Source organism: Globicephala melas, chromosome 15, assembly GCF_963455315.2.
Source record: "Globicephala melas chromosome 15, mGloMel1.2, whole genome shotgun sequence".
NCBI classification, from domain to species: domain Eukaryota; kingdom Metazoa; phylum Chordata; class Mammalia; order Artiodactyla; family Delphinidae; genus Globicephala; species Globicephala melas.
This window is the reverse complement of record NC_083328.1, coordinates 18,831,274-18,852,269: the sequence shown is the minus strand read 5'-3', so window position 1 is coordinate 18,852,269 and position 20,996 is coordinate 18,831,274. Positions and strand designations below refer to the sequence as shown.

Below are 20,996 nucleotides of genomic sequence, written 5' to 3'. Positions count from 1 at the left end.
CCCTCCAGCCTACCTCTGAACTGGCCCAGGTAAGCTCATGAAAGGCATCTATCACTTTGTGCCTTTCCGGGCATCAGCTCCTCACTTCCACTGCTCTCACACCACCATTGCTAACCCAGCAGTATATTGCACACTTTTCCATGTCATTAATTTTTCTTTTGCAACATGATTTTTAATAGCTACATAGTATTCCAGAACGTGGATGCATCAAAATGTAATTAACCAACTCCAAATTGTGCACTAAAGTTGTTGATATCACAAATGATTTAGCAATGAACACCCTTGTGCAAAAATTGCTTTGCATACGTGTGATCATTTCTTGAGGTCAGTTTTCTAGAAATAGAAATACTAAGGCAAATGACCTTTCAAAACTCTTGATGGGTACTGCCAACTTGGCTTCCAGAAATTTGTTATAAGCTTTTATATTCCCAACCACTGTGGCAACCTCATATTTGATTGTGCCCTTGCAAACACAGGTGGTTATCATTCTTTAATCTTTCCTAATGTTATAGGTGAAAAATGTTTCTCATTATTATTTTAGTGCAAACTTTTTTGATTATTAGTGATATTAAATATTTATTTTAATTGTGTGGTTTTTTTTTTTTGCTAGCAGAAGTTTGTAATTTTTATGTAGTCAAATACATTAAAGCTTAAAGCTGATCTCACCATTTCCCCTGCTGAAAGTTTCGTACAAGCACTGTCTTTATTATATTGGAGGCCATTTGATGGGTAATATCGATCAGCACAAATCTGTTTCAACAGAGTAAGGAAATGTATTAGACTGAATAACAGGAAGATGAAAAGATATTTGATGAGAGATTTTTAAAATGGGTATATGTACTTGAGAATATTTTGTACATACTCTTTCATTATTAGAAGTAAAATAGTTTGAATCAATAGAGTTAAATGGACAGAACTTGCTGGCAAAAAGAACATGCCACAGTCAGCAGAATATTTAGATTTGCAAAGATGGTAAGGAGGAAGACATAGTATACTTTTAACATTCTGGTGACCACAAAAGGTAAAGAACTGGGTTGGAATTTGAGAGATGTTTGTGCACAGCATGATAACTTAAATCATGTGGGCAAGGTTTGAATATAAATTAAAGGATGCATAAAACCCGTCTTCCTGGATCTGGCGCACCTGCTTTTTGTTTTTCCTGCTGGATCAAAGATGTGAAACCATCAATACTGGAAGAAAATAATATAATCTTTTTTAGTTGGTAACTTTTATTAATTAATTAATTAATTTCTGTTACACTGATTTATAACATTATATAAGTTACATGTGTACATCATTGTATTTCTACTTCTGTATATGGTACAACATGCTCGCCACTAAAAATTTGTTTTCTGTACGTAACCATGCAGTTGATCCCCTTTACCCATTTCTCCCTCCCCCCAACCCCTTCCCATCTGGTAACCACTACTCTGTTCTATGTATCTACGTGTTTGGTTTGTTCATTTATTTTGATTTTGTTTGTTTGTTCATTAGATTTTTTATATTTCATATATGAGTGAAATCATGCAGTATTTGTCTTTATCTGACTTATATCACTTAGCATAATACCCTCAAGGTCCATCCGTGTTGTCACAAATGGCAAGATTTCATCTTTTTTATGGCTGAGTAGTATTTCATTGTGTATATATATGTGTATATATATATACATATATATATATGTATATATATACATATATACACATGTATATATATGTGTGTGTATATATATATATATATACATATGGCATCCTCTTTATCCATTCACATGTTGTTGAGGTTTTCCCATATCTTGGCGATTGTGAATAACGTCTTGATGAATGTGAGGGTACAGGTTTCGTTTTGGATGAATAGTTTTGTATCCTTTGGATAAATACTCAGAAGTAGGATAGCTGGGTCATATGGTAGTTCTCTTCTTAATTTTTCGAGGAATCTCCATACTGTGTTCCATAGTGGCTGCACCAATTTACATTCCCACCAACAGTGTAGGAGGGTCCGCTTTTCTCCACATCCTTGTCAACACTTATTATTTCTTGTCTCTTTGATAATAGCCATTCTGATAGGTGTGAGGTGATATCTTGCTTTGGTTTTAATTTGCATGTTCCTATAATTAGTGACGTTGAACATCTTTTCATGGGCATGTTGCCCACCTGTATGTCTTCTTTGGAAAAATATCTATTCAGCTTCTCTGCCCATTTTTTAGTCAGGTTGTTTGTTTTTTTGTTGTTGAGTTATATGAGTTCTTTATATATTTTGGATATTAACTTTTAATCAGATATATCATTTGCAAATATCTTTTCTTATTCAGTAGGTTGTATTTTTGTTTTGTTGATGGTTTCCTTTGCTGTGAAGAAGTTTTTTAGTTTGATGTAATCCCATTTGTTTATTTTTACTTTTTTTTCCCTTGCCTGAGGATACATACATAGAAAGATATTGCTAAAACCAATGTCAAAGAGCATACTGCCTGTGCTTTCTTGTAGGAGCTTTATGGTTTCAGGTCTTACATTCAAGTCTTTAATCCATTTCATGTTAATTTTTGTGTATGGTGTGAGATAGTGGTCTAGCTACTTTTTTATTTTTTATTTTTGCATGTGGCTGTTCAGATTTCCCAACACCATTTATTGAAAAGACTATTTTTTCTCCATGGTGTGTTCTTTGCTCCTTTGTAGTAAATTAATTGTCCATATATGTGTGGGTTTATTTCTGGGCTCTCAGTTCTGTTCCATTGATCTGTATATCTGTTTTTCTGCCAATACCATCATATTTTGATTACTATGGCTTTGTAGTATAATTTGAAACCAGGGAGTGTGATACCCCCAACTATGTTCTTTTTCCTCAGGATTGTTTTGGCTATTCAGGATGTTTTGTGGTTCCATATACATTTTAGAATTTTTTGTTCTATTTTTATGAAAAATGCCCTTGGGATTTTGATAGGGATTGCACTGAATCTGTAGATTGCTTTAGTTAATAAGAACATTCTGATAATGTTGATTCTTACAATCCATGAGCACAGAATATCTTTCCATTTATTTTTGTCTTCTTCAGTTTCTTTCAACAATGTCTTATAGCGTTCAGTGTACAGGTCTTTCATCTCCTTGGTTAAATTTATTCCTAGGTATTTTATTCTTTTTTGTGATTGTAAATGGATTGTTTTCTTAATTTCTCTTTCTGCTAGCTCATTGTTAGTGTATAGAAATGCAACAGATTTTTGTATATTGATTTTGTACCCTGCAACTTTATTGTATTCATTTATTATTTCTAATAGCTTTTTTTGATGCAGTCTTTGGAGTTTTCTACAGATGAAATCATATCATCTGCAATTAGTGACAGTTTTACTTCTTCCTTTCCTATTTGGATGTCTTTTATTTCTTTTTCTTGTCTAATTGCTCTGGCTAGGACTTCCAATACTATATGGAATAGGAGTGGTGAGAGTGGGCATACTTGTCTTGTTCCTGATCTTAGGGAGGTAGCTTTCAATTTTTCACCATTGAGTGTGATGTTAGCTGTGGGTTTTCATATATGGCCTTTATTATATTGAGGTACGTCCCTTCTATACCCATTTTATTGAGAGTTTTTATCATAAATGGGTGTTGAATTTTGTCAAATGCTTTTTCTGCATCTATTGAGATGATCATATTTTTTTCCTTTGTTAATGTGCTATATAACATTGATAGATTTCCAGATGTTTAATCATCCTTGCATCCCTGGAGTAACTTGATCATGGTGTATGGTGTATCATTTTGATATACCATTGAATTTGGTTTGCTAATACTTTGTTGAGGATTTTTCATCTGTGTTCATCAGAGATATTGGCCTGTAATTTTTTTTTTTTTTGTACTTGTCTTTGTCTGGTTTTGGCATCAGGGTGATGTTGGCCTTATAAAATGAATTAGGAAGTGTTCCCTTTTCTTCAAATTTTTGGAATAGTTTGCAAAGGATAAGTGTTAAATCTTCTTTGAATGTTTGGTAGAATTCACCCGTGAAGCAATCTGGTTCTGAACTTTTCTTGCGGGGGAAACCCTTTGATTACTGTTTTAATCTCTGTACTAGTGATGGGTCTATTTAGATTTTCTGAAAATAATACTGTCTTGAAGAACTGAAGGGATTTCCAATCTTTACATGACCAATGTCTAAAGAAAAGAACTTTTATAGATTTAACTTCATAATAACCAGAAATTTCTTTGTGAAAAAGCTGCATATGTAAAATTGAAAACTAAACAGTAATGTGAGGAAAGTATTTACAACATACATGAAAAATAGTAGTTACTAAATATATATATAACCAGCAACCCCAAAACAATAAGAAAAACACAAAGACTTCAACAGAAATATGAGCATAAGATGTGATTAAACAATTATCTATGGACTTCCCTGGTGGTGCAGTGGTTAAGAATCTGCCTGCCAATGCAGGGGACACGGGTTCAAGCCCTGGTCCAGGAAGATCCCACATGCCATGGAGCAACTAAGCCCATGAACCACAACTACTGAGCCTGTGCTCTGAGCCACAACTACTGAGCCCATGTGCCACAGCTACTGAAGCCTGCGTGCCTATGAGCCCATGCTCTCAAACAAGAGAAGCCACTGCAATGAGAAGCCCGCTCACCACAATGAAGAGTAGACCCCAATCGCCGCAACTAGAGAAAGCCCACGCGCAGCAATGAAGACCCAATGCAGCCCTAAATTAATTAATTAATTAATTTTTAAAAACGATTATCTAAAAGAAACCAAGAGATAATAAACACATGAAAAACCACTCGGCTTTGCTGATATTAAAACAACTACAAATTTAAACAATGAAATAACATTTTATAGATATGTTAACTGTAAAATAGCATGATACAGAGTTTGCATAATTATAGGTTTGTTTAAAACAAAACACCCATAGTTATATATTGCCTCCCGTGTTGATAGTGATTTTCTTTGAGTTGTGGGATTATAGGTGATTTCTCTCTCTCTCTCTCTTTTCTTATGTTAATTAAAATTTTTTCTACAATAAACATTAATTGCTTTGGAAATAGGAAGACCAATTATGTATGTATTTACTTACTTTTTTAGTGATAATGCCCAGTGCTGACATGGTTGTATGGAAACGGGTATTCTTTTTGTTTGTTTGTTTTTGTGGTACGCGGGCCTCTCACTGCTGTGGCCTCTCCCATTGAGGAGCACAGACGCTGGACGCGCAGGCTCAGCGGCCATGGCTCACGGGCCTAGCCGCTCCGCGGCATGTGGGATCTTCCCGGATCGGGGCACGAACCCGTGTCCCCTGCATCGGCAGGCGGACTCTCAACCACTGTGCCACCAGGGAAGCCCGGAAATGGGTATTCTTATGTCCTCACAATGGGAGTATAAATAAGTTCAGCATTTCTGGAAAGTGATTTGTCAGAAGAGATGCTTCCAAAATCTCCATAGCTTTGAATTGACAATTCTGCTTTATTAAACGTATATTAAAATATATGAAGGGGGGCTTCCCTGGTGGCGCAGTGGTTGAGAGTCCGCCTGCCGATGCAGGGGACACGGGTTTGTGCCCCGGTCCGGGAAGATCCCACATGCCGCGGAGCGGCTAGGCCCGTGAGCCATGGTCGCTGAGCCTGCGCGTCCGGAGCCTGTGATCCGCAATGGGAGAGGCCACAACAGTGAGAGGCCCGCATACCACAAACATAAAAAAAAATTAAAAAAAAATATATATATATATGAAGGGCATGAGATATAGGAACAAGAATATTCATTACAATGCAGGTATTTATGGTTAATAATTGTGACAACTTATAAGTTTAAGAAAGCAGAACTGGAATATAATTACAGAGTAATCAGCACTGCTCTGAAGGATGTTATTTGAAGTGCCTCAAAAAAGTGAGTCATGCTTGAATAAATTTTAGAAACACCATGTTAAACAAAGTTAAATATTTTTCTTTAGCTGTAGGATTTTCAGAGACTTTAATAGCTAATGTGCATTATAACAATTCAAATAGGCAGTATTTTCCAAACATTTATTTTCCTCAATGTACCTATTAGAATCTTTTAGAATAATGTTCAGAGAACATCAGTTTTGGAAACATTGCCATGCAGAGTCCTTCCAATTGTGTTGTAGGACAGTATTTCATTACACAAAAGAGTATATACAATACATACAAAATGATAAAACAGTGTCCAGAAAAGGACGCATAATGTGATCCCATTAATGGAAGACTCAGAGTGTATTGAAAAGAAACCGGACAAAAAATCCCCACAACAGCAAAGTATTAAAAGTGGTTATGTCCGGATAATGGAAAATGGGTAATTTTTTTTCTCTTTGCTTATACACATTTAATATGATTCCACAATGAACATATACTACTGCTAAAATAAAGTGAAAAAAGTTATAAAAATGATGTAGAAGAATATGCAATATATTGTTCACAGTGTGTTCTGTGGGGAAAGGAGATTACAAAGTAGTTTGTTCATTATAATTTCTTTTTTAAAAATACTTCCAGGGCTTCCCTGGTGGCGCAGTGGTTGAGAGTCCGCCTGCCGATGCAGGGGACACGGGTTCGTGCCCCGGTCTGGGAAGATCCCACATGCCGCGGCACGGCTGGGCCCGTGAGCCATGGCCACTGAGCCTGCGCGTCCAGAGCCTGTGCTCCGCAATGGGAGAGGCCACAACAGTGAGAGGCCCGCGTACCGCAAAAAAACAAAAACAAAAAACAAAAAACTTCCATATCTGGGTAGCTGTACAGAGAAAGAGGAAATGTACCAAGATATTAACAGTTATAACTTTGAGGTTATAGCTGGGATTACAGATAATTTTATGTAAACATATACATAAAATTAGTCTTGTTAGTCTCCCACCCTTAAGAATGTGGCTTAAACCTCTCACTTCTGTAAAGGAGAGGGTCTCCAAAGTGGGGTGCAAATATCCCAGGGAGGGTGTGAGATGATGTATTTGGTGGGAAACGATAGAGCATATATTTGTTTTTCTCATCCTTTAAACGTCTATCTTTCTGCGTTTAGTAATGTACATAATATGTTAGCATAGTAGTACATGTATGAAGTATATAGATATGTGTATATATGTCACATACATTTCTATGGGGTTTCATGATAAAAAAAGTTAACTATGTCTCTAAAGCACTGAAACACTGACAAGTGACAACACCGGCCACATTTTCAGTCTTCTAAAAGATACTGTCCTGATGACATGGGCACAGGTTCAGTGACTTAACTGTTTAATTCTCTCTGTGACCACGTAGTCTGAAGATCCCAACTTTCCACTCTGTTCAGAATCCCAGGTCCCAACTGCCACTCTCAGGATACAGGAAAGGGCATTATATTGATATGATAGCCATTAATTCTAAACATCAAATATTTCTGGCTCTCCACCTTCTGGATGCATGACAACTGCTATTCTTAGCCCCACTGAGTGGAGCCATGTGACTAATTCTGGCCAGTGAGATATGAGTTGTAGAGTCATATGTCACTCTTAGTGCAAACATTTGATTAATATTGTGAGACCCTCCTTTCTATAACCACAGCCTGACATGTTTGATATTGTGGGAGCTCCATCATCCTGGGTCCTAGAGAGAAGACAAGATGACAGAGAGAAGAGCCCCCAGCTGACTGAGTGAGAAATAAGCCCTAAGTGTCCACTGATGGATGAATAGAAAAAGAAAATGTGGTATACTTATACAATGGAATATTACCCAGTCAGAGAAGAGAAGGAAATACTGCCATTTGCAACAACATGGATGAACCTGGAAGACATTATGTTCAGTGTAATAAACCAGACACAGAAAACAAATACTGTATGATCTCACTTACATGTGGAGTCTAAAAAAGTTGAACTCATAGAACCAGAGAGTAGAATGGTGGTTGCCAGGGGCTGGGGGAGGGGGAAAATAAGGAGATGTTGGTCAAAGGGTACAAACTTTCAGTTATAAGACACATAACTTCTGAGTGTATAATGTACAGCATGGTGACTATAGTTAACAATACTGTATAGTATACTTGAAATTTGCTAAGAGAGTAGATCTTAAGTGTTCTTAACAAACAAAAACAAGGTAATTATGTGAGGTGATGGATGTGTTACTTAACTTGATTATGATTATAGTAATCATTTCACAATGTATACGTATATTAAATCATCATGTTATACCCCTTAAATATATATACCTTTTATTTGTCAGTTATACCTCAATAAAGCTGGAAAAAGAGAAATAAACCCTTATTTGTTTAAGCCCCTGAAGTTTGGGGGATATCTGTTACTACAGCACAACATAATCTATGCTGGTTTTGAGATCAGAGTTCACTAGTTAACCCCAAGAGTGTTCTAGAGGAGTTCAAACCCATCCAATATTAAAGTCCTACCCTTGGTTCTTATGACTGAATGGCAAATAATTATTTAGATTTTTATTTCTTTGTATAATCAAGGGCTACTTATTTGTGACCTTCTGAGGGCATTATTAAGCATTTAAGATTTTTTATGGACAGAAACAAAAGTTACTAAGTTACTAGATTTTTCGGAGGACTTTAATTCAGTATTCCACGATGAAATCTAGCTTATGCAGTGTGTGGTGGACAGAATTTCCTACATTACTTAAGTTCTCTTTTCCCCTTTGGCCACCCAAGCAACATATTTGAATTTTCAGATGTTAAATGCACGACTGTTTCGGTTATGCTTCCTAATTATAGCATTTGATTCACTTCTTTCTCTTCTATACCTTGTTGATTGACTTTTCCCCTTTATGAAAAGCAAAGCTAATGTATCCATCCAACCATTAGTTACTGAAGAGGAGATTTCCTATTTTAACCAAATGGATGCTTGTTCACACCCAGAATAGCAGACATATCATGCTCTGCATTCAGCCTCGACTGTCCCTTTTCTGACATCTGACTTCTGAAGAGCTGGGCACCAGGCAAAAGAGGTTGGCTTCTGAGCTAGAGTCTCACTTTGCCTCTCCAGATCTCTCTCCAATCTTCACCCTGCCCTGTGCCCTGGAATCTGCATCACCTAGCCTCCTGGTTGTGTAAGGCCAATGGGAAGCACCAGCAAGCGATGGGAAGGTGGAATGTGACAGTTATCTACCCCTCCCCACCCTGCTCAGGCTACAGATGGTTAGAGGTTGGGCTCCTCTCTGGAGGTCTCCCCATGGCTCACTAGGTCACCCTACACACTCCTCCACTTACTCTTTCACACTCAAGGTGCTAATGGCTTCTTGCTAATACTAGTCTTTTTTTTTTTAAATAGCATAGAAGGGTTTATTGTGGGGGCCAAGTAAGGAGAATGGGTGGCTTGTGCTCCAAAGACCCAAACTCCACTAATACTAGTCTTAAGGTGCCACATCACCCTCATTAATTTCCCTTATCTCTGCCCACTATTTTCTACGTGGTTGCTTCTGTAAATTCTCCTCATTTACCCCTTCTGAGCATGTTATATTTCCTGCTGGGACCCCAACTCTTATAGACTTGTGGGAACTAGGGTATCACTGGGAAGTTGAAACTACATGAATCTTCAATGAAACTGATATCCGTGGGGGAAAATGCCTCCCTGTGCTTTTTTTAAAAAAATAATTATTTAGTAGTTTAAAACATAAAGGCATGCTAGGAACAATGCAATGAATTCCCATGAGTCTAAAGAAAAAGTATCAATATTGGTAAAATCTTGTTGTTGTTGTTGTTTTTTAACTTCTCTGTAGTATATCCCCATGGTGTTTTCAAGCTGAGAATCTGGGTCAGGAACCTAGCTTGCTCACAGGAGGATAGATATCAATGTGAGATACACCGTCTGGGGTGTTTTGAAAAGTAAATGTGTTGAACTTGTGAGTGAGTGTGTGTGTGTGGCTGATGGAGAAATATTTGAAATAGGTTTTCAGGAATGATACACTGAGCCAGAAGAATTCTATTTAAGCAATTGCTCTTTCCTGAGTCACTGGGTGTGTATTGAAAGTGCCAGCCTTGGGATGGGGCAGGCCTGCATCTAAATCTTGACTCTTTTCTTCATTCCCTCTGTGATCTTGAAGGAGCCTTTGCGAGGGAATTCCCTGGATATAGAGACTCATTCCCTATGGTAAGACACGCCCAGGATGGCATGGTTTATATGGCATATCATGGTGTGTAAGGGAGCATTCATTGTACACAGGGCTTATCGTCAAGCAGGGGAGATGAGGTATGTAGGCTGATAAAAATAATGCAAGATTACATGCTGTAAAAGTGATGGGATCTTAAGAGCTAGACCATTAAGGTTGCTATCAAGGGACTAGAGGAAAGAATCTTAGAACCACATTTCTCAGCATGGTATCATAGAGATGAGGACATGGACCCCACTACGGTACAGGTTCTGGCTCAGCCTGAGTCCTGACTCTCACTTCAACCTCTTCACTGCATTGCCTCTTAGTGATTCCCGCTCAAAGTGACAGTTTTATTCTAGGTAAACTAGATAATCAGCACAGTTTCATTATTTTCCGTTTTCAGAATTTTGAAGGAGACACGTTGTAGGACAAGGGAAACCAGATAGGCAGACAGGTTTACAACTAGTATTGCCATGTCAAGGCATTTTTCATGCTCTTCTGATGCCGAAAGCTCAGCCTCTGTGCACTGGGACCAAATTGAATCTCAGAGACAGAGTTTGGGGTGAAGAAGAAAAGAATAGCTTTATTGCTTTGCCAGGCAAAGTGGAGACACAGCGGACTCATGTCCTGAGAAACTGTATGTCCCAACCCAGGGGAGGTTGGTGAGGAGTTTTATAGCAATGGTTCAAGGGTGGGGTTGTTGATAGGATTAGGGTGTGTGCAGGGCCTGTACTCCTTTAATCTGGTCTCAGGTGATCTCTTGATGAGCTTCTCTGGTTTCTTTAATCTGGCCTCAGGTGGTCTTCTCCGGAATGAAGAATGCTGACATCTTCCATTTGTTGGGGGTTTTAGTTCTGTAAAGAGCTCAAAGATATTGTTATGTGTATCCCTTGAGGTGAACCAGGACCTGCCCCAAGGCTTCACTGTTGTTTCTTGACTGCTCCTCCCTCCTCTGATTAGCAACTGTTTGAACCTGCCCTTTGGAACTCAGGGAAGGTCATGGAGGCTAAACAGAAAGGCTCCCGTGCCCAGGAGCCCCACAGGGTCCTGCTCAGTTTCACTTACACTCACTGAGGAGAGTAGACAAGAATAATGGGTTCTGAAATGCTTCTGAAAGACTCTCCCTTTGACCTAACTCATGTCAAGCTATTTCTGAGTCCTCTTTCTGATTGGACCTTGCCCTTGGGCTCTGTCCTGGGCCCATTTAGCCCAGTTTTAGCAAGAATCCTGCTGGGTCAATTTAGTGAAAAAATCCCCCACCCTTGATATCTGATCAAATTCCTCATCCTCCACTCTTCATATCTTATCACTCTGGCCTGCCTTCAGCAAAAATCCTATGAAGTCAGTTTAGCCAAAATTTCCCTAGCCCTGAAGTTCCTTTTTAATAATTTTTCATCCACTGACTCCTGCCCTGATCCTTGGCTATAAATCTACTTATCTTTGTTGTATTCAGAATTAAGCCCCATCTCTCTCCCCTCTATAAACCCTCATTGCAGTAGTCCCCTGAAAAAAGTCTGCCTTACAGTTTTTACTGTGTCATACATAATTTTTTCTTTAGTACTACTGCTTGGGATTGAACTCCAGGTCTATTATTTACTCTCTGTGTATTATTCTTCTTATATGCAAAATGAAAATAATAATGAGAATTACCTAATGTGTCAGAATTCAAGAAAGTTAGATTCTTTAAGTGTTGTGTAAGAATTAAATGAAGTGAGATATATAGATACAGATATCTACCTATCTATCATCTATCTATCTGTATCTATCCATATGACAGTGCCTGGGACATGGTAACCCCCAATTCTTTTTAGCTGTTACTATTTCCTCCTCTAGAATGTAAACCTCTGAAGGTAACTTTTAGTCTCTTTGTTTCACTGTTACCTCTCCAGTGCTCAGGAAAGTACAGGCACACAATAAACTTTTAATAAATATTTGTTGAATGAATAAATGAATGAATAGATTTTCTTATTTTCCTTTCCCAGAGTTTGGAGGGCATGGTGAAATTCTCCAACTTGCCCAAAGTGACAGAACAAAGCCTCATGTCCTTTCCTCTACCTATCCTGCAATAGCCAATGAAGGACAGAGAGTACTTTAAGATGTACGCACTCATTCATTCAACAAATATCTATTGGTAGCAAGTGAGAGCGATTAAAAGATGACTGAGACTCTGAGGAAGGGCATAGAAAGATCACATGCCATGTACAGATAATTTCAAGCAACATTCTAATATTGCTGCTGCATTTAGGACACAGCATTTGTTGGCAAGAGGTGAAGTTGGAGAATGAGACAAGGACGATATCATGGATGACTTTGCAGGATGTCTTAGGCTGGGCTCCACAGAAGCAGTACCTGAGACCAGGATTTAGGTGGAAGTGATTCATTAAGAAGGAACGCTAGGAAAATCTGATAAGAGAATGGGAGGAGCAGGATAGAGAAGGAGAAGAAGCCACCTGTGGTAGCCTGTATCCAAGATGGTCCCCAGTGATCCCCACTACCTGGTACCCTTTTTTTGCAGTCCCCTCCTACATTGTATCAAGACTGATTTGTGTGACCAATAACTTCTAGCAGAAGTGATGGCATGACCCTTCTGAGATTAGGTTCTGTTTTGGGTGCTCTGTTGTTTACTTACCAGCTCCCTCCTTCTGTTGCATCATTTGCTTTGGGAGAAGATAACTGCCATGTCATGTAAGCAACCCTACGGAGAGACCCATCTGGCAGGGAACTGAGGCCTCCTGCCAACAGCCATGTGAGTGATCTTGGAAGCACATTCTCCACCTTCATCGGACAATTGAGCACCAGCTGACTACATGACTGCAGCCAGGTAAGCTGCCCCCAGATTCCTGACCCTCAGATACTGTATGAGATAATAAATATTTGTTGTTTTAAGCCATTAATTTGGGGGGAGGAGGTGGATTTGTTATGCACAATAGATAAGTAGTATATCAAGTAGGAATGTAATATCAGGCAAAGTCCTAGCCTTAACTTGATCCTGCAGAGGCGCTCTGGAGTGTAAGTTACATCTCAAAGTTTGTCTTTACTTGAGGCAAGAGAGCTGGGTTTCCCTACTCTTGTTTCAGTCAGTAGATAGGCTGCCCTAACACTTCTGACTCTCTGAACCAGTGGGCACAAAGGCTCCATTCATGCAGGGCAGTCCTCCAGAGAGATTCTACGGTGTGGCCCTTAGAAGCAAAGCATGTAGAAGCTGGTGTGAGGGATAGGTACTTAGAAAGAGCAGAAGGGATTCAAGGAGATCTGGGCTGAGCCCTGACAGTGTCCACTAATGAACCATACCTGTCCTTGGACTTTGCCCTGTTGGTGGTAAAGAGCCATCATAGAATATCAAGCAAGAACATGATATAATTTATTTTCTGTTTTGGCTATGATCACACTGGCAGCTAAAGAGGAAGGTGGCATTATGAAGCTGTCATATAGTGATTTAGGGCAGAGATACCAAAGATGGGAAGAAAGTGATGGACGCAAGAAGCATTTGGAGGCAGTGTCAGCAAGGATGGTGATGGAGAATTGGGGCAAAGAAGAAGGAGGAATTATAGATGCCTGGACGCCTTCCAGGCTGTGAAATTCAGTGAGAGAGAGAAAGAGAGAGAGAGAGAGAGAGAGAAAACAAATTTAAAAAGTAAAGAAAGACTTTGAGCATTCAAGCCTTTAGCTCTTTTGGCTGCCCCTTTTTTAGCAATTCATATTTATTAAACATCTACTTCAAGATGCTGTGAGAGTTATAGTAGTGATCTAGGCAGTTTTCCCTGTCCTGAATTCAAGGCAGGATCAGAGATGTAAACTAACAACTACAATACTGCATGATAAGTACTATGGTTTTGGGAAGTAGCTTTTTTTTTTAATTGGGGTATATTTATTTTACAATGTTATGTTAGTTTCTACTGTACAGCAAAGTGAAGTAGAGTTCCCTGTGCTATACAGCAGGTTCTTATTAGTTATCTATGGAAAATAGTTTTCTAATCAACTGATTTTTTTTAACAAAAGCCAAAGACAATTCAATAGAGAATGACTAGTCTTTTCAATAAACAGTGCTGGAACAATGAAATGTTCATACACAAAATAAAGAATCAAACAAATCTGGGTTTTGTAGGTCATCGTCATTATTTCCTTCCTGTGTAAATTTTTGCATATGAAGTTCCTAATGACACATGAACCAATTGATGCAGATCAGGGAACCCTGGATTATATATTTCTAGATCTATTCTACATTGATCTGTAAATTTCTTTCTATCTAGGCTTTAAAGGTCTTCCTTTAAAAAAATTATTTTATATTGGAGTATAGTTGATTAACAATGTTGTGTTAGTTTTAGGTGTTAGTTTCAGCAAAGTGATTCAGTTATATACATACATGTTTCTTTTTCAAATTCTTTTCCCACTTACGTTATTACAGAATAATGAGCAGAGTTCCCTGTGCTATACAGTAGGTCTCTGTTGGTTACCTGTTTTAAATATAGCAGGGTGTATATGTCAATTCCAACCTCCCAGTTTTTCCCTTCCCTCAGCACTTCCCTGCTGTAACCATAAGTCCATTCTCTAAGTCTGTTTCTGTTTTGTAAATAAATTCATTTTTATCATTTTTTTAGATTCCGCATATAAGCAATATCATATGATATTTGTCTTTCTCTGTCTGACTTACTTCACTTAGTATGATCATCTCCAGGTCCATCCACGTTGTTGCAAATGGCATAATTTCATTCTTTTTAATGACTGAGTAATATTCCATTGCATATATGTACCACATCTTCTTTATCCATTCATCTGTCAATGGATATTCATGTTGCTTCTATGGCTGCAGTATTGTAAACAGCACTGCAATGAACAATGGGATGCGTGTATTCTTTTGAACAATGGTTTTCTCCAGCTATATGCCCAGGAGAGGGATTTCTGCATCATGTGGTAGCTCTGTATTTAGTTTTTTAAGGAACCTTCATACTGTTCTCCATAGTGGCTGTACCAATTTACATTCCCACCAACAGTGTAGGAGAGTTCCCTTTTCTCCACACCCTCTCCAGCATTTGTTATTTGTAGACTTTTTAATAATGGCCACTCTGACTTATGAGGTGATAAGGTGATATCACCTGACTTATGTGAGGTGATATCCCATTGTAGTTTTGATTTGCATTTCTCTAATAATTAACGATGTTGAGCATCTTTTCATGTGCCTCTAAGACATCTGTATGTTTTCTTTAGAGAAATGTCTATTTAAGTCTTCTGCCCATTTTTTGATTGGTTTTATATATATATATATTGAGCTGCTTGTAAATAAGATGTTTGTAAATTTTGGATGTTAATCCCTTGTCAGTAGCATCATTTGCAAATATTTTCTCCCATTCTGTGTGTTGTATTTTAGTTTGGTTTCCTTTGCTGTGCAAAAGCTTTTGAGTTTAATTAGGTTCCATTTGTTTATTTTTGTTTACATTTTCATTACTCTAGGAGATGGCTCAAAAAAGATATTGCGGATATTTATGTCAAAGAGTGTTCTACCTATATTTTCCTCTAAGAGTTTTACAGTATCCAGTCTTACATTTAGGTCTTTAATCCATTTTTGGGTATGGTGTTAGAGAGCATGCTAATTTCACTTTTCTTTTTACATGTGGCTGTTCTGATTTCCCAGCACCACTTATTGAAGAGAACTGTCTTTTCTCCATTGTATATTCTTGCCCCCTTTTTCATAGATTAGTTGACCATAGGTTTGTGAGTTTATTTCTGGGCTTTCTATCCTCTTCCATTGATCTATATTTCTGTTTTTGTGCCAGTACTATACAGTTTTGATGACTATAGCTTTGTAGTATTGTCTGAAGTCAGGGAGCCTGATTCCTCCAACTCCGTTTTTCTTTCTTAATATTGCTTTGGCTATTCGGGGTCTTTTGTGTCTCCATACAAATTAAAAAATTTTTTGTCCTAGTTCTGTGAAAAATGCCATTGGTAATTTGATAGGGATTTCATTGAATCTGTAGATTTCCTTGGGTAGTATAGTCATTTTGACAATATTGATTCTTGCATTCCAAGACCGTGGTATATCTTTCCATCAGTTTGTGTTATCTTTGATTTCTTTCATCAGCATCTTACAGTTTTTGGAGTACAGATGTTTGAACATAGACGCAAAAATCCTCAACAAAATACTAGCAAACTGAATCTGACAATACATTAAAAAGATCATACACTGTAATCAAGCGGAATTTATCACAGGGATGCAAGGATTCTTCAGTATCTGCAAATCAAAAAGTGTGATACACCACATCAACAAACTGAAGAATAAAAACCATATTATCATCTCAGTAGATGCAGAGAAAGCTTTCAACAAAATTCAACACCCATTTAGGATAAAAACCCTCCAGAAAGTAGGCATAGAAGAAACTTACATCAATATAATAAAGGCCATATATGACAAAACCACAGCCAACATCCTTCTCAATGGTGAAAAACAAACCATTTTCACTAAGATCAAGACAAGGTTACCCACTCTCACCACTCTTATTCAACATAGTTCTGGAAGTTTTAGCCACAGTATCAGAGAAGAAAAAGAAATAAAAGGAATCCAAATCGGAAAAGAAGTAAAACTGTCACTCTTTGCAGATGACATGACACTATACATAGAGAATCCTAAAGATGCTACCAGGAGACTACTAGAGCTAATCAATGAATTTGGTAAAGTAGCAGGATACAAAATTAATGCACAGAAATCTCTTGCATCCTATACATGAACAAGGAAAGATCAGAAAGAGAAATTAAGGAAACAGTCCCATTTACCATTGCAATAAAAAGAATAAAATACCTAGGAATAAACCTACCTAAGGAGACAAAAGACCTGTATGCAGAAAAATTTAAGACGCTGATGAAAGAAATTAAAGATGATACAAACAGTTGGAGAGATATACCATGTTCTTGGATTGGAAGAATCAACATTGTGAAAATGACTGTACTATCCAAAGCAATCAACAGATTCAGTGCAATCCCTATCAAACTACCAGTGACAGTTTTCTCAGAACTAGAATAAAAAATTTCACAATTTGTTTGGAAACACAAAAGACCCCGAATAGCCAAAGCAATCTTGAGAAAGAAAAACGGAGCTGGAGGAATCAGGCTTCCTGACTTCAGACTATACTACAAAGCTACAGTAATCAAGACAGTATGGTACTGGCACAAAAACAGAAATATAGATCAGTGGAACAGGATAGAAAGCCCAGAGGTAAACCCATGCACATATGGTCACTTTATCTTTGATAAAGGAGACAGGAATATACAATGGAGAAAAGACAGCCTCTTCAATAAGTGGTCCTGGGAAAACTGGACAGCTACATGTAAAAGAATGAATTTAGAACACCCCCTAACACCATACACAAAAATAAATTCAAAATGGATTAAAGACCTAAATGTAAGGCCAGACACTATCAAACTCTTAGAGGAAAACATAGGCAGAACACCCTATGGCATAAATCACAGCAAGATCCTTTTTGACCCACCTCCTAGAGAAATGGATTTAAAAACAAAAATAAACAAATGGGACCTAAGAATCTTAAAAGCTTTTGCACAGCAAAGGAAACTATAAACAAGATGAAAAGACAACCCTCAGAATGGGAGAAAATATTTGCAAATGAAGCAACAGACAAAAGATTAATCTCCAAAATATACAAGCAGCTCATGCAACTCAATACCAAAAAATCAAACAACTCAATCCAAAAATGCACAGAAGACCTAAATAGACATTTCTCCAGAGAAGATACACAGATTGCCAACAAACACATGAGAGGATGCTCAACATCACTAATCATTAGAGAAATGCAAATCAAAACTACAATGAGGTATCACCTCACACTGGCCAGAATGGCCATTATCAAAAAAATCTACAACAATAAATGCTGGAGAGGGTGTGAAGAAAAGAGAACCCTCTTGTCCTGTTGTGGGAATGTAAATTGATACAGCCACTATGGAGAACAGTATGGAGGGTTCTTAAAAAACTAAAAATAAAACTACCATATGACCCAGCAATCCCACTACTGGGCATCTACCATGAGAAAACCATAATTCAAAAAGAGTCATGTACCAAAATGTTCATTGCAGCTCTTTTTACAATAGCCAGGACATGGAAGCAACCTATGTGTCTGTCGACATATGAATGGATAAAGAAGATGTGGCACATATATACAATGGAATATTACTCAGCCATAAAAAGAAACGAAATTGAGTTACTTGTAGTGAGGTGGATGGACCTAGAGAGTCCATCAGAGTGAAGTAAGTCAGAAAGGGAAAAACAAATACCATATGCTAGCACATATATATGTAATCTAAAAAAAACACAAAATGGTTCTGAAGAACCTATGAGCAGGGCAGGAATAAAGATGCAGACGTCGAGAATGGACTTGAGGGCACCGGGAGGGGGAAGGGTAAGCTGGGACGAAGTGAGAGAGTGGCATGGACATATATACACTACCAAATGTAAAATAGATAGCTAGTGGGAAGCAGCCGCATAGCACAGAGAGATCAGCTCGGTGCCTTGTGTCCACCTAGAGTGGTGGGATAGGGATGGTGGGAGGGAGATGCAAGAGGGAGGAGATAATGGGGATATATGTATACATGTAGCTGATTCATTTTGTTTTACAGCAGAAACTAACACACCATTGTAAAGCAATTATACTCCAATAAAGATGTTTTAAAAAAATAAAAATAAAGGTGCCTCAAGTGAACTCACACAGATTGAATAATGTATTCAAAGAATAATAAACTATTTCCAGCTTTTATTTCTGACCATAAAATATCAATGAAGAGGCTGAAATCAAGAATGCGACTTCTTGAGTTGCCCAATTAACACCCATAGAGCATCTGAAACCCCAGGGGAATCTGGCTTGGTTCCATCGTATGAGCCAGAGATCCTAGTCTATGGCGTGGAGTCTCTAGCCAAATTGAAGCAGCACTGCGGGAGCTTGGGAACAATCCCAGGAACTTGGCAGCCTGAACAAACTCAATGACCTTCTTGAAAATGACAGCTCACTCTGGCTGCTCATCCTTCTTTTCAGTCTTCTATCTCTCACTTGCAAGCCTGAAAGGACAGCTTGAAAATGTATTGTCTGGATGTAAGACCCCCAGTATTGCATTCTTATTGGCCCCAACACAAGTGGAGAAAACTACACAAATAGTACCTTGGGTCAAGAGTAATAAGTAAACTCATAGGAGTGATTGGAACTGAAACATTCTTTTCATTTTTTCAAAATCTTTTCAAAGGGGTCAGGTTTGGTAAAACTGGGATACCAGTAAAGGGTACCAGAATAAGCCACCTCAAAATATGCCTCTTTGGCATATGGATTATTTTGAGCAAAAGGCCATGGGAGAGCCAGCAGATATAAGAAAAGCTCTAAAAACAGATCACAAGTTTTCCTTTTGCAAAGGAAATTTCCATTTGTAGAGCTGGCTCCATGGCTCCTATTCTCCTACCAGGAAGAGGAGGATTCTTAACAACTCATCCCTGGAGAAGGCACCAACTTAAATCTGCATGACAAACCTTACCAAACAAGCCTTGTTTACCATGCTTTCCCTGATCACCTTCTCATCTCTTTCCTCTTCCTCTCAGAAGCCCCAAACCCCTTTTCCTTGTTTAGCTTAAAACAGTATATAAGCCCAAATTCCAGCCACCCTTTTGTGTTATTCATCACTGGGTGCTCCCAACAATGAACATGCTAGTAAACCTCTTTTCTTTTTCTCTTGTTGATCTGCCTTTTGCCAGTCTAATTTATATGGTCCCAGCCAGAGAACCTAAGACGGTTAGGGAGAAACCATTTTTCTCCCTCCTCAACACCAGTCAAGGGTTAGAGCTGCATTTGTGTTCCCATAGCGTCCCAGGATTAAAATAGAAAGTTCTTAGAGATTATAGAATATTCCCAAACCAGAGGAGGTAGAGAAGCCAAACGCCATCCTGTAGATTAATGTCCAAAATATAAGGTGAGGCATTTGTTAGTAAGTTGCTATATTTAGCAAGGAGTTCAGAGGCAAAGAAATGAGAGTAAGTGCAAACAGTTGAGAATCACACTAGATTCTAAGTTCCTCTAGAGCAAGAAATGTATATTGTTTGTCGTTGTGTTCCGCCCCTGGTGGAGTGCCTGGAAAATACCCTCTTATTTAAGTGGTACCTAACTTAATGATCAAATGGTTTTAAAAGGAAAGGGGTTAGGAGTTAAGAGAAACATTGCCTTCTGTTCGTGACTTTTCAAATGAGCTGGCTGAAGCTTATTCAGTGGTTGCTGTTTTGACTGTGCTTCAAGGGCTCAGAGTGGAGCAAAAACATTCAATTTTTTATCTCTTACTGGTTTCCAGGTACTATGCAAGTCATGAGTGATGCAAAAATAAAAAAAGACACCGTGTTTTCCCCTGAGAAGCTCAAAGCTTCACAGAATAAATGACATTCTTACTCTCCATTTAATGATAAGTAGTTTTCCAGGTAAAGAGAAGGTGAAAGAATTCCAAGAAGATAGACTTTTATATCCTAGGACCCAGCCACAACCTTACTAAGGTGGTTGCATGGAGTTAGAGTATAAGGTGTGAGAAAGAGTGGTGAAAACGTGTGTAAAGTAGTTCAAATGGTGACGAATAGAAATTAACAGATCTTAAGTGATCTTCAGTGTTTGTAAGAATGACTCTGGGTACACACACGGAGAATGAAATGAAAAGGTCGACATTGCAGACCGACTGTGAAAACATTTTATTGGTCACGTAAGAAAAGATGAGACCCAGAACTAATATCCAGAGATGGCAGAGGGCAGAAAATAAGACAAAATTTGATAGCAATTTAGTAATTGAAATCAAGGACATTGGGTGGCCATCTAGGTGTGGAAGAAATTGAAGATTACCATGAAATTTCTAACTTTGAAAATTAGGTGGATGGTGAGGCTATTAATCCAGTATCAGAATGCAAGAAGGTGAGTACTTTCTTAAGATAATGAGTTCATTTTGATA

At 38.2% G+C, this 20,996-nt stretch overlaps 1 protein-coding gene across 5 annotated transcripts in view; it reads left to right on the top strand.

Annotated features, from left to right (window-relative positions):
* LOC115861121 (uncharacterized) overlaps positions 1 to 20,996 on the top strand; it is a 341,531-nt gene that overhangs the window by 170,278 nt on the left and 150,257 nt on the right. For all 5 annotated transcript variants that reach the window (XR_009558973.1, XR_011376722.1, XR_009558975.1 and 2 more), the window contains exon 3: positions 12,707 to 12,858. Coding sequence is in view for 1 of the 5 variants with exons in the window: in XM_070043558.1 (XP_069899659.1) it covers positions 12,845 to 12,858 (14 nt within the window). In the remaining 4 variants the exon portion in view is untranslated. The remainder of the gene's footprint in view (positions 1 to 12,706; positions 12,859 to 20,996) is intronic.